Below are 15,335 nucleotides of genomic sequence, written 5' to 3' on the forward strand. Positions count from 1 at the left end.
CTGACGTTAACATAGACACAACTGTTATAGCACTGTAAATCTGGCCCATATTAAAGTACCTTTTTTCTTCCCCTTTCCATATAGATCAACAATGCCACTATAAAAGTCTATTATTACAACGTCAGAAAAACTGTTCTGCCTCAAGCACAAACAAAACAAAACCAAAAACCAAACCAAACAAAAAATAATCATGAGGTCCTCAGCTTTCCCCAAATTAGAAATTGGAACCGAGATAACATTTACTGTGACTGGAATTATTTTTGCTGTTTGTTTGGTGAAAGATTAGGGTGCAGCGAGTCTGTAACACAACATTTCTGTTGCTGGAACAAAGATTTTGAAGTTAATTGAAGTCTAGTATTTAGTGCTATCCTGCTAGCAAGGATACTGAAAAAAAACAACTAACCAAGAACCTGTGATCTCAAAGATTTTTTTTTTTACTCCAATTGATTTTTTTTAAAAAGTTACCCCCCCCAATCAATTAGATGACATTTTGTCTTCTCCTTTTTCTGAAATAAAATTCCAGCCCTCATCACAGCAGAAAAAAACATCATCACCACCACCAAATAATCAGCATCAAAAAGGAACAGCCCCCTCTTCTGGTCTGTTTTACATTCATATCTTTTAAATCCTTTGAGGGCCAGGCTCTGAATGTTTAGAACAAATACATTACAAAAACAAAAGTTGAAATCAAAGCTTGGGCTTTCCACATATACATTTAACTTCAGAAAATCCTATTCACATGGGACAAAAGATTCAATGCAAGAAGTTGCAAAGATCCTAAAAGAAAATGAAAGAGGAAGATTATTTTTTGCTTGATCTGACTTTTTGTACAACATAAACTATTGTTTTCAACACGCAATTCCTGTACCATAACATTGCTGAAATAGCTTTCAACCTTTTTCAAAGACATGTAATCCCAAAGCAGAGATTTCAAACAAGTGAACATAGACAGTATTCCTTGGCAAATTTCTCCTGAATTTGTTAGTTACCCTTCGCAATTTTTACTTCATTTCTAATCTGAATTTCTGTCATCTTGGTTTCCAGCTATTATATCTTGCTATATTTCTGCCTGTCATATGAAAAAGCTTTTTATGATCAAGAATCTCCCACAAAATGTACTTTCACATTACAAAGTGAAATGTAATGAAAGCAATGGAAGTTATAAAAGTAATTATACTTTTTATGGTGGCATTCTATATTATACCTGTGCTATATAAAGCATAGGCATCATACCATAAACATTAGTCTTGGCATCAGATAATTGAGTAGCTGAACAAAGCCATTGCAAGATAATCTCAATTCACTAGATCGTCACCCTTCAGCAGCAGTAGTTCTTATTCCAATAACCATTACCGATATTTAATATTCCCTTTTCTAACCTTTAGGCCTGATCGTGACCATAAATCTCATTGTATTGTCCCCTTGAGAAGAGCAGGGTAGGTCCTTAGACCAGAGTTATAATAATGAATTCAGACAACAGACTAATCTTTCACACTTGCTGGTCCTCTTTTAGGAAAGTGGATTTCTCTTCCAATTCCAATACATAATCACTTAAAGGTGACCTGCGAAAGAGCCTTCATCTAATAGCCGCCTTCTCCTTCTTCCAGTTCCTATGGATAGGAAAGCTTGTGCACTTTCTCCCCTGAAAATTACTCTGTGTGTTCTTCTAGACTGCACTCATGCCTTGATGCCTTAAGGGATCTCATGAACTAATCTTCCATTAAGAAGATCAGGTGCCAGCTGTAGAGGATATAACCCTGACAGAGCTCATATATTTAAGGAAGAGGTGTTTGTCTAATGATACCCCGAGCAGTGATGAACAAATGTCAAAACTTTACCTATCATGAAGATACACCTAAAAACTAGAGATCTGTGATCTGGAGGAGAAGACAGAATACACCTTTATCAACCCTGCAGATAGAGATATTCAGAGATATTCAGACAGGCTAGCTGAACGGTGCAAAATACTACCAAACTTTTAAGACTGTACCTTGTTTTCCTTGCTTTCCATTATCTGTTTCATTCTTGGACCCTGAATACGGAACTATTCCCTTAGCTGCAGAAGTAGACACATGCATATCTGATTCCAGGACCATGACCTATGAATTTTAAAGTAACAGCTCTAATATAGTGGGCAAGTGAAAACCAATTCACTGGCTTCAACCAGCAAATAAACACCTGATATGGCATACATGTACCTGCTTCACCTTTGCCATGTCATTCTCTTCGGGCTTGAAAAACTCAGCCAAGCACCATGGGACTTTGGACAAGGCACTTGAATGGACCTGACATCTACCAGCTAACTGCACACTGAAAGTACATTGCATTCCTTCTTTTCAAACAAGTTCTCCCAAATAAATGCATTAATGAAACAGAATAAACTTACAAACCCAAATTATTAGAACATAAAAACTAAGCCTTGAAACCACTTCTGTTCCTCAGCAACCAAAGGGATCCTTTCATCACTATTAATCAAATATCTTCTGAGTTTTTTTAAAGACACTGAAAATTCTAGGTACTGGTGTCTCATAACAGCACTGTGATTACTTTGTTTCCGTCTCTTCAGTGACAAGGTTGGTGTCAGCCACTTGGATACAGAATCTTTAGTGCTACTTAAAGACAATGCAGGTAGAAAATGGACACACTTGAAAAATTAGGACAATTGTTCTGAAAATCAAAAATAAGCAGAAGCGCAATGAATTTCAAGTGCTACTTGATACAACACACATTTGGAATTTGCTTTCTTACACGGGTTTGCATTCTCTCTCAATTTAGAGGGTTATACAGGTGCACAAACAAAACAATAATACCCATTTACACAGGGAGCTAACTTGTAAAACGGAAAACAGATCTCACTGGAAAGACACGTATTGCTGGTTGGAGTAAAAGACTTGTCGCAAGTCTGCTAATAATTAAAAAAACCCAATCAAACCATGGGGAACAACAGTTAGAGACTGTAATTGAAATTTTCAAAGCAAGAGTAATTATTCAAATAGATTAACAAGGGATTTGCATTGGTCATCACCTGGAGACTTTCATAGCAATGTTCTTCTATAAACATACACCGTAATTCAACCACATATATTAGGCTCAACAGCACTCAGGTTGTTAATATGGAAAAACAATTAACTTCAAAATATGACAAAAGGGTAAGATGACTTGTCTGGTCCATTACACAAGCTATCATATAGCTCGTTATACTGGCACTTAACACCTCTATCCATGGACGAAGAGTTTAGGGTGTCTGGCTAGAGCTACCTGAAATAGCACTATTTTCTCAGAGGAGTGGGGTTTCACCGTCTATTGAAGAGCCTTGGAATTGTCCCACTCAAAGCATACCCAGATTTCTCATCCCTTCTCAATGGCTGGCCTGTGAATTTATCAAGATAGTAAAGAAAACAAACAAACAAACAAAAAGGTAGCAAAGAAAACAAACAAACAAACAAAAAGGTAGCAAACTGTTGAAGTCAGAAATGGTGACTTGACAGTCACAAGCAAACAGGGAAATTAGAGAGAAAGCAAGGACAGAAAGTCAAGTTGCTAGGTAGGCATTTTAATTCAGGTATGAGACAGTGATATAGCCTATGTATTTTGCATGTCTCTCCTTGTAGCGTTCATGAACAAGCTTTCAAAAAATATAAACAGTTTATCCAAGAGTTAGAAGATCTGCATCTGAAGAGCGAGAACACAAGTCATACCACCTTTCCCAACCAACATTTGCTACTTGAAGAAAACGTTTCCAAAGTAGGGTGTGTATTTTCATTGCCAATTACAAGAAGTAAAAAAGACAAGTTCTGAAAGGCAGATATTTAAATTGAGGAGATCATCGCCATTTTGATTAATTTCAAGATAAATAGTCCAACTGCTCATAGCTTCAAACAAACACTTAGTCTGCTGAGGGTTTAATAGCCTGTAAGCTACCTTGTGACTTTTGTTTGATAGCATGGAACTCCACACTCTCTGTGCAGGCAGTTGATATGGTTTATCTACTCGTACAGTGCACACCTAAAAGGTTTTCAATCTGATATGTTGGCATTTGAGACCTGTTCTAAGAATGAAGCTCGGCATGTAAATTAATTGGGACCTTCTCATGAGAAAACCCAAGATTGGCTGCATTAAACAGAATTAACCACCACCATTTCATTACTAAAACCACTTGTTTCTTGATCATAAAAATCTAACATACTCACAAAGATATCAGTAACCATTTTGATAGCCTTCTCTTTTCTTTGCATAAATTCATCATCCTGCAAGACAGTAACAGAGGTGATTAAAAATACCAGGAACGGAGGTTAAATCTCAACCGTTGTAATGGGTTTAGCAAACAAAGTTGTCAAATAGTTTCTAACTGAGCTGCCCAATTATTTGGTGAAAAGTTAGTGATTTCCTGTAACACAGAAAAGCATTTGCTTCTCTCATCAGATAAGCAGGTCGGTCTTTAAAACTGTATCCAGATCAGCAGTCTTTCTGCTCTCTGCTTATAAGCTACCTGACAAAATGCAATCCCACCCCACTACCGGGATCTCCAATCATTACTACACTATGAAGAAATGAAGTTGGGATGGGCTTAATGTGGAAAAGAGAAGTTTCCCCTACTGTTATTTTGGTTTCTAAGCAAAGCAATCAAAAAAAACCCAAAACAAAATCCAAACCACCTCAAGCTAATAAAATCCGGCTGTCTTTCTAGGGACATCTACCTTTAATGCTGTTACTGAACTAGAGGCAAAACTTGGGTTCTAGGTTTTAAATATGGAATTGCCTTGGCATATGCATGAACAGAACTGATGGCTCTGCACTATAGACACAAATCCAAGCTCGTTCCAGCTCTCCTCCTACACCAAGGAGCCTTCATATCATTACTGCATAATAGGAAGAAAAGAGGATCACAACACTGTTCTAAGCATGTAACTTCAAAGCGGGCAGCATTTGACTATTATCAGAAGGAGTATGATCAACGTATCTCAAACAGTGCAAAATTACTCTTACCACTACACTTCTAGATAAAACTGCACCTCTCACTCCTCTGGCAATCATATTTTACAGAGCAAATGTATTTCCTTTTATCCCAAACCTCTCTGTCTCCATCTTTCCTCAAGTTCAGTTTTTGAATGAAGTTTTTTGGGAATCTAGTTTTCAAGAATAAATTTTGGGGTTTGGATGCAGGGAGACAGGAGCTGACTTTGAGCACTCGAAAACAAAACCCAAGTTACAGAGCATTAACAGCATATCAATTCTCATTTAGCTAGATCAGCTTCTCCACAGCACGCTGGGTGTTCTTGAACACACTTCAAGCAACGTAGCTCCAGACATATGGTTTGCCTGGATACACTGCACAGAGCTCTATATCCACGCCAGAAGCGAGCTACCTGGCAAGCCAGACTGACAGAGAAGTACCAAATATTGCAGAAAAACTAAAGCAGCTATTAAGCAAAAGTTAACCAGAAGTCTCTGTTATAACAATGTTTTCATTTTTTTCCCAGCTGAATTTGTGCATGGAATCCTCTAGGACCGATTAATAAAATGATAGCAAAGGAAACTCTGGTATATTGTGCTGATTTCAGAGCTGTGAAGCTGGTACTGCACTTGAGCATTTGACATACTACAATAGAAACAAGAACTGACTTAATCTTACCTCTGGTAGTCTATGAGTTTTTTGAAACTGTGATATAGAGTAAGAACGGATATAGTCTCCCATTTCTTCCCTTGTTTCTATTGCACGTTTCACCAGCCACTGGGGAGGGGGGAAAAGGTTTCTATCAGTGGAAAAGGGAAGAACAACAGCAGCAAACACCAAACTACTGCATAATTATTTTTAATACACGATAAAAGCTAAAAGCACATTTTAAGCACACAAACAAGAACATTTATTTGTAAACATGGTAACTCAGTGACCTACTCCTAACAAAATGATTCAGCTTTAGCTATTTTATAAACTTCATGTTTGCTCTTCTTCTGTGTACTAAAAAGCTCAGTAGAGCAATCAGATAATTCATAAGCTAAGAAACCACATGGCTTTTCTTACAATCAAAGTTCTACATATAAAAACTTAAATATTCTTCATCCTGTTGAACTACACTGAACCATAATGAGCCATACAGTTCATACTACAGTGGGATTCGATAGTCCAAAGAAGATCAAACTGCCTTCCCTTATGCTCCTTGGAGCAACTTGGAGCTTCCTTAAGCTCCTTGGAGCAGAGCCTGGTATCCCAAAAAACACTTTTCTGTCTTTAACTTTTCTGAACATTATTTGTAAATAGTGTATTGCAAAATTAGTTATTTTGTTGCATGATTTCCCCTTTATTTAGCTTGCACTGTAACTTCTCATACACTGAATTGCTTTTACATTCTAATTAATTTCTTATAGCAAGTATGGAAAGAAAATTCTATTGAAAATTTCAACTATTAGGAATTCTTAGTTGACAAATTCATTTATAAATGAAAACATATGAAATCTTCATAAGCATAGCAAAGTTCATTGAAATTTTGCCAATATGAATTTCTGTAATCCAAAAAATTTGATCTTCAATAAAATAATTCCAAAAAGGAAAATGAAGAGCATCTGTGGAATAGAAATGGATGTGGGCCACTTTAAACATTATTCTTTTAGCTTGTATCTTTAAGGAGGGAAAAAAAAAAATACATCCCCTCTCCCCCACCAAAAAGACCCTAAAGTGCCCTCCCAAAAATCTCAGTGGCATAAACCCTACATCCTAGCACAAGAAATCTACTACTTAAACTAAAAGTACGTTTTAACAAAGTACATTTCATCACACTAAGTAGTTATATTACCTATAGTATTCATTGTTATTACTTGTTAAACATTAATAACATTAAGTTATCAAAATACAAACAATACATAATATAGAAAAATACACAGCAGTAGTTCACGAAACAAAGGAATGTTAATTTTCTGGCTTTTTGTTTTCATCTATACCATGGAACAGCCTGCACACCTCACAACTCACCAGACCAAGAGCTCAGCTATACCAGCCAGCACAACATAGATCCTACTCTACATTCAAAAGCCTCAAAACTCTACTGTACTCTAAAAGCTATCAGTGTTGTCCTTCTACTGAGCAGGCCATGCTGAATAAATAATAAACTCCTCGGTTCTAGAAAGCGTTAGATTTACAGCACGTATACAAAAAAGTGATTATACTCTGCACGCATACAGGTTCATCCTTCTCTACTCGAAAGCAGCCCTTGGGAGCATACTTTAAAACAAACTGATAGTCCAGGTGGCTTTTATACAGTCTGTGGGCTATGGTATGGTCATCCTTCCGTAAAGCAAGCTTGAACTGTTCACAGCACCCATCTCTGTCAGTCTGAGTGGGAGGAGATGGGCTGGAACTCTGCTGGAATTTGAAGCAATTAGAAGTTGAACGAAAATGTTCTGGGCTCTCAGTGCCAGGACCCAACACTGAACCTGTCTTGTATCATTAGTCCATTACACTCTGACAGAAGACACCACTTGGAACACGACCTCATCTTATTAATCTTGGCTGTACCTCAGGTAGAAGCCATTACAGCGAGGTTATATGCATTTCTATCAGATTTTCCTACTATAGATCACTCATTGTTTTCAAAAACTACAGCTCCACCGTCAAAAGACATATCTTCAAGCCTATGGAGTGTTCCAGAAGAACCACATGCCCCGTGTAAGAAAAAGACTTCTTCTGACATTTATAAGACCACACAAAAAGCCACAAGAGATCAAAGTACATTTTAAATAACGTTGGAGAGGATAAATCTTGTGGGCTGTTGACAGCCTGTGCAGGAGGTCACATAAGAGATCAGATCAATCTTGGGATCCAAGTTTGAACCAGCAACAGCCTTCTGTGCTATAACCATGAACCCCTGGAAAGCGAGGGGAAGACGATGACAACAAGAGAGATGAAAATCCAGACTATTAATTACAAAGCACATCTCAACACAAGATTGCGTACATACTTTTCTCTGTGAACATAAGCAGAATTTACTAGGAAGAACAGCACCATTTCTGCCCACTGGAATTTATTTTTTTTATATTCTGCTACAGTCTATGGCAGTGAGCCAACTCAATCTAATTTCTTCCTGTAGGGAAGGCTTCATCTAAATTCCTCCCATCAAGTTCACCAGAGTAGCTTGCACAGTGCAGGAGCTATTGGGACACAATGCCAGGTGGAGGAAAGAGCTTCTGTATTATTTGGGGACTGATTTGAGATTTACAGATAGCAAGTGAAATCTTGAATTTAACAGGGCATTGAGTAAAGTGTCATTATCAAATACATAATTCCTACATGCCATGGTGTGGTCAGCCTATTATAGCTCTTGCATGGTCTTTTTCAGAACACAGTATACTGATGACACCAACAAAAGTTTTCTTGAAAGCCTATCTTTGTTGGGGCAAAACAAGGAACCAACAGTATCTGGAGCAGGCAGAACTTCACAGGGACCAGACAGAAAGCCACAATTTCTAAAAAACATCCTCTACGTACAAAAAACTAAGCTCATCAAGAAAGACTTCTTCACCAAGTATGGATTAGATATACCACCTACTGGCCAGCTACTAATACCGAGAATTACTGCTCTCAGGGAAATCTAGAAGCCGATTTCCTCCCTGTTTAGAATTAATGTTTCTCCTTTCCAGAGGTAATAACCCACATCAGGATTTTGGATAAAGCAGGTCACAGAAGAGAATACCTAGTGCTGTAGTTTTTACAGCAGGAGTAATAGTTTATGTTCTCACTTCAGGAGACGAATTATTTTTCCTGTGAGAGAAGTCTTGTATTTGATGAATGTAACCATCCATTATCATCATCATCAAGTGACCAGGGCAAGAAATTAACCTGGGTTGGGATTTTTTTTGTGGGGAGTGCAGTTAAGGGTGGTTTTCCTCAGGAGCCACCTACTAGAAGATAACAAGAGACAACTTAAGTTTTCCTCACTTCTTACAAACTGGAATTTAGATTAAACTCTTACTTGCTAAATTCTTTCACAGGCAGGAGGTAAGGAGATATTTAATGAAAAAGAAGCTTGCTTAACAGTCTTCATTTTCCCTATTTATCAAAGATACATTTCTGTGTGCAGATGAAAGTAAAATCAAGAAATGGTAACGACATACCAAGGATTCTCAAGATACCACACGTAACTGGAACACATCACATGTTAGCTTAAACCTTAGTAAAATGGAGGACTATGAGCATGGACATGATCAATTAGTGTTGTTCAACAAATACACAGCAATAGGGTCACACATCAGAGCAATTTATTTTTCCACCCATACAGTTTTTAAGTGATACGAATGAAGGATGAATTATGCTTAAACAAACAACCCCAACTGGCTTTTGCCTTATTCATATCCTTTTGATTGAGTGACTATGTGCATAACTTACTCCATAAGCTTAAACATAGACTATGAAATATTTGTTCTATTTTCTAGCCTGGCAAAGTAGATTATCAGATTCCGAAACAAGCTTAAACTTTAGTTTCTTTAAGGAGACCTTCCACAAAAGGCAGAATCTGACTCCATTTCAAAGAATTTAAAGAGTTTGTTTTGTGTTTTTCTTAAATGTGGATCAAACAATACTTAAGAATTCTATCATCCATAACATCACTCAATTCTTTAAAAACATTCATTTGAACTACTTCTCTGTGATTATTCATTCCGAAGTTAAGTAAAGAGCCAAACAATAATACAGATCTTCGTTAAATTTTTTATGCAAGTTTTATGACCTTTTTCAGCAAAGTATCAATACATCACAAAATTATTACCTGTACAACAGGAAATATATGAATGAAATCCAGTCCCTGGATCTGGTGTGGTTCCAAACGATGAGGACACTTCATTTTTGGTAATACTGACACAATTTTTTCAGTTAAGGCACTATTATAAAACAACAAAAACACATGTATATATGCTACAATTTTCTTTTGTAAATTACAAATTATTTTTGCAAACACAGTTTGTAGTTAGAAGGTTCCCTTTAGTGACTTCCATTGTATACAGCTGTGAAAAACAATCAAACTTTCATTCACAAAATAGCTTTCACATTGCACTATATATATCATTAGTCTGTGAAGAGGTGATTAAACCCCTCTTGCAGGCTCCTAGCTTGTGATTTCATTTATAGTATTACACACAAAATTTTAAGATCTGCATATCTGGTCAGATGAAACGCCCACGTAAGATATATCTACAAACACCTTTGCATATTATAATACACGCACACGTGAAGAAACACTAGCTTTAAGAACAGTTGTACTAAGTAGAAGACAGGCACTCAAAAAAAGTCCAGAATCAAATGTAAGGACTTAAAAATTTATTTAGCAGAACGCCAAAAATATATCTTGACATTACTACTGAAACTTTATGAGTTTAAATACATATTACACCTAAAAGCTAAATACACAGTATACTTCACATGGTTTTGAAGTGAGTAAAACTGAATTTGCTGGCAACCATCTCATTCTACAGCTCTGGTAAGAGCTGGTAAAGTGAAAGGATTACCCTAACACAAGGGATTCATCTACAAGAACATCATCCTGCTTCCACTGAATCCCTTATTTTAGGGCAAGGTATTTTTTTGCTGCCAATGCTGTCAAGCACATTTTTAAAGCAGGTGTCAGCACTGAGGATGAACACTGTACTGGGAAAACTAAAACTATTTTTCCGTGAGGGAAAAAAAATTAACCGGTTCAGTACTGACCCCAGTGATATACAGTACTGCCCAAATGGACAACTGATATTCTGGAAGATCAAAAGGGGAGCAAGAGATATGAGACAGAGACCAAAGTCAGGGAACAGAGCCTGAAAAGTTATACTTCTTAAGAGAAGTGAAAACTTTGACATAATTCTTATAAGGCAATTTTCACTATGGCACCATACTAATATTCTACAACATGAAAATAGCAGCACCTCTCAGCACAATCAAAGCAAATGCAATTTAAAAAAAAAAGTTATTTATCCAACAGATGCAAGATCCTCTCCTAATGTATGTTTCCACGTTTATTTCAACCCAGAAATTAAATAATAGGACACGATAAAAATGTCTTCAGAATAATACTAAGAAAACACAACTTAGCTTTTCCTTATCTTGAGAACATCACAGAAGCACTGAGCCACCACCAATATAAACATTACATGGACATCAAAACAGCCTATGCTTGTGTGACTCTGAACACTTTAGATTTACAAATAAATCATTGTTGCTGTTTTGGGAGAGGAGTCTGGTTTTTGTTTTGCCAGTTTTGCATCCAGTCAGCTGGAAAGATAACAGAACATTTTCAGAACAACTTAACTGTTTCCTATCTTGCTGTTCTTAAGGGTAACAAAGATGGCAATTATAAAAACTACCACCACCATCATCTTCATTCCTAGTCTCTGCTTAATTCTGTGCACTTATCAATGCTTTATGTAGTTCGTTATCTATGATGATTTAAGTGTCTCCAAGTTTAATGGTAATAACCACAAATCTTTATTTTCAAATGTGTTACAGTCTTGCCAATGCTAAGTGACTTTCAAGAAAACAGCACAGAAAGATGTTCTTTTCAACTACATTGAGCAAACAAGTCTCTTCATGCAACTGTAACTTGATAGGCTATTCTTACTTCCTGCAAATTTTAATTATGGCTCTTTTATCGCAGAAATGCATAAAGAAATAATGTAGTTTAGAATGTATTCCCTTTCTCAGCGTAAACAATTTTTACAACATCCCCAATACTGGAATTAGCTGGCTTATAAGCAAATTCCATGCATAAGAAATGAATTAAATCAAAATGGTCTCATTGGGTCACTATCAGGAATTCCTCCTCCTCCTCCGCAGTATGGAGCAGGTAACTGTTTCGGCAACAGTGTCATGCTTTAAATTCTGTTTGCTGATGCCTACAATTCCAACCCAGAACCATAAAGGAGAATCAGAGGTTATTTACACAGCAAAACTGCAGACACAGAGAACTCAAGGAAGGTCTTCTAATGTTGCACTCCAGTTTCCAGCAGCGTGGTCTCCCTCTGCCCTTTGTTTTGGCCTCTGCATCACCCCCTTGTGCCAGCACAAGCATCTGTGCAGCTGCATAGAGAACTGGATCCAGGAACTGATTCATGTTAAAACTATTTTCCTTTTTTTTGGTAGATTTTAATCTGGATCAGTTCCCAATCCAGTTCAGTGTGGAGCCACATAAATGCTTTCACTGCTTAGTAGGGATATAAGAACATGGCAGCCCAGAGGTGAATAGCACTGCCTTTTTTGGAATAAGCTTCTTTCTGGTTTTAGAGTTTGTGGAACTACAGTCTGAGAGACCCAGAAACCAGTGCAATGTTTTGCAAAGGGGTGGTCTTGAAAAACAGGGAACTTGGACTAAAAATCCTTCTTATAAACAACCAAATATCAGGTAAACCCCCCCCCACCCGCTTCTTTTCTAAGAAGAAAAAAAAATACCACACTTGCCATTTAAACAACTTACATTTTTTGACCAATAGTAGAGTTTTCCTGAAACAATAAATCAACATCGATATCAAAGCTGCAAGTAGTGATACACCATGTCATGCCACCTACCACCTAGTAAAGGAGCAACAGCATGGTTAGTTCCATTTTAATTTGAAGAGGTGAAACCAAATACATCTTAAAGGCTTTATTTATTTTAGAAACTACAGCTTAGTATTTTCTCCATCCTCAGTATTCTTATATAGAGACTGAAATACATACAGATAGAATACATATATCAACTTCTACATACAATACACATATACAAGACAACAGAAAAAAAAAACAGAGCAGTTAGTGACATTCTAAATTCCTCTCTTAGCTTCGTATTTGTTTTGAAACAGCTCTCAGATTAAAAAAAAAAAAATTAGATAAAACGTGACAGTATGTTAAATGACATGATCTTTAAAAAGTGACCATATCAAAATTTTATCAAGGATCATAATTCCTGTATTCATATATTTACCTTTATATATACACCTTCGCTACTATTATTCTTTGCTTGCTGACATATGCAACACCAAGTGCTAGGCACAGTATCAGCATAGCAATGGAAATCCCCAGCTCTGTAGAAATCTCTATGTCAGGCCCTATTCCTACAGATACTTAGGCATATTTATACTCCTGAGCCATTCCATCAACTTTACATAAATTATGTAAATATTTAAAGACAACCTTGCATAAACATATACAAGATAACCTAAAAGTACGCAAAGGCAAAGAACAGAAAAAAGGGCTTAAAATGTGGAATAACTTACTAATATCACAGAGTAAATTAGGGTGTCCTGTACGAGGTTTTCTATCACATTACCCCTCTCACATTCCCCTTTGAAACAGTTAATCAGTATCCCTTTTATACTAGCAGCTAAATGATTTTCTATAGCAATGCTCATTTTTGTAAAGGTTGGACATTGTCATGAAATGGTAACTTTGCGATTGTATTTCGGCAAGTATGAACCTGATGCATCCATTTCTACACGTAACCGCAACAACATTACATCCTAAGGCGGTCTCCTTGAAACTACTTCGTGTCTGTGTGCACAGCCTCCTGAGCAGCTAAGGTCAGTAACGTCAAGCAGTTTGAAGAAACTAAATTTATATTGCAAATATAGTTTCTGTGCTATAATCAAAGAAACAGCAGAAAACAGAAGAGTCCATGTAAAAGCTGACGTAGTTCCCTGTTTTCAAACCTTGGTTCAGGAATTTGTCACAGAGTCAGCACTAAAACAATTTAGAAGTCTCTTTTCAACCTGAACTTTGCTCACTGTCAGTATCACATACTTCCTGTCTAGGACAATGAAAGGTTAACATACATGACATTCTAAAGATACGTAAAAACAGCCCAAAAATAATCTCACTAGGCTAACTGTTCCATTCTTACACAGAGCCTCTCAAGGCAAATATTTCCTCATTTCTCATTAATGAACACTTTTTAAAATTACCATGCTATCTTCAAGTATCTAGTCTTTCTAGCTATTCTATCTGTAGTTGAGAGAGGGGCAAATTTCCCCATATATGACTAACTCAGGCCGTAACACCCACAAAAAGCACACCAGCAATTAGCTTGCATCCAATTGTCTCCTTTAAAACAGGTCTCGCTGCACAAAATCATTTTTCAAGACTGAGAAGGTCCTATCTGTCTGAAACTGGGTCATTTGCAGCATTACTTACATAGGAAAGCCTCATGTGTTCCACGTATCTTTTTTTTTTTTAACACCTAGAACTGCTAAACTTGTAAAAAATATGTAATCCTCACATACTTAAAAAAGGTTTTTAAAAATACTGCATTGTCAGTACTCACCTTGTCAAAGGGTGATAATCCTTTGATTCTTGCTCGAAAATACCCAGCAGCCACCAACAGTTCCAAAATTTCAGTCAACTTGATGTTTTGTTCCTCATCTTCTCTTGTTTCAACCTGACAAACAAACAATGCAACACTAATTCAGTGTTTCTCTTTCATTCTTCAAATGAATGTTTTCCAAACCTAATCTCAACATAGACCACGTATCAGGGAAAACCTTGACTTCCATTAGCAACTTGGTTGTTAACTTGAAAGACATTAAAGAAATAGGTAATGCATTTCTACATGCATTTAACATCACTTTTTTTCCACCCAGCTAAATACTTTAATCTGCTTTTGCTGTTCAAACTCCTGGTCACTGCTTGCCTCCAGCTAGACAGATTGCTCCTATTACCATAAGACAGTTAATTTATTCTCCATTTCGCACATTTCTTTCAACTTCAGGGTTCACAAAATCATACACCTCACATTAATCCTTCTACAATCTTTTTACAAGAACTGGAGAAACCTGTGATGGAATTCCACTTTTTGGGTAATGCAATTTTAAACAAACTCAAAGTACGGCAGTAACAAAACCCAAACTCTGACGGGCAGCCTGGATAGTTTCTGTGCTCCAAAGCCTCATCAGCACAGCACCCTTTTAAGAGTGCTTTTGTCCCCACGTGATGGGGCGAATCCCCACAGCTCCAAGAATACATATGATTTACTAGAGGCACAGAGCACCCAAACACCTCAGACCTAGGCCGGAGAGACGGCTAACAGGGCTTTAGGTCTCCCCCTCAGGGGCTGCAGGGACCCACCTACGAACCCTCCCCACCTCACTCTTCCCCAAAACCTTTCCGGCAGCCTCCTCCTCCTCCTCCTCTCCTTCCCACGGAAACCTGAAAAGCCTGGCAAGCAGAGGGAACAGGGAAACGTAATGGTGCACGGAAGGTGACCTACACAGGCGCTGCCTGCAGCCCCACAGGGCCTCCCGCGGGAGCGGGGCGGAGAGGGGCCCGGCTCTCCCTCCGGAGAGGGACCCCACCTCACGGGGCCGCGGGCCGCACGCGGGGGAAGGCACAGGGCTCA

General features: G+C 37.6%; 1 protein-coding gene across 1 annotated transcript in view; it reads right to left on the reverse strand.

The window, feature by feature from the left end:
- Positions 1-15,335, reverse strand: part of CCDC93 (coiled-coil domain containing 93) — a 65,014-nt gene that overhangs the window by 38,671 nt on the left and 11,008 nt on the right. Inside the window, exons 3-7 of the mRNA XM_009327158.1 lie at positions 14,265-14,378; positions 12,444-12,538; positions 9,756-9,867; positions 5,633-5,731; positions 4,191-4,247 (exon numbers count right to left, since the gene is read on the reverse strand). Coding sequence (XP_009325433.1) covers positions 4,191-4,247; positions 5,633-5,731; positions 9,756-9,867; positions 12,444-12,538; positions 14,265-14,378 — 477 coding nt within the window. The remainder of the gene's footprint in view (positions 1-4,190; positions 4,248-5,632; positions 5,732-9,755; positions 9,868-12,443; positions 12,539-14,264; positions 14,379-15,335) is intronic.

This window comes from Pygoscelis adeliae, unplaced genomic scaffold, assembly GCF_000699105.1.
Source record: "Pygoscelis adeliae isolate BGI_AS28 unplaced genomic scaffold, ASM69910v1 Scaffold227, whole genome shotgun sequence".
Taxonomy (NCBI): Eukaryota; Metazoa; Chordata; class Aves; order Sphenisciformes; family Spheniscidae; genus Pygoscelis; species Pygoscelis adeliae.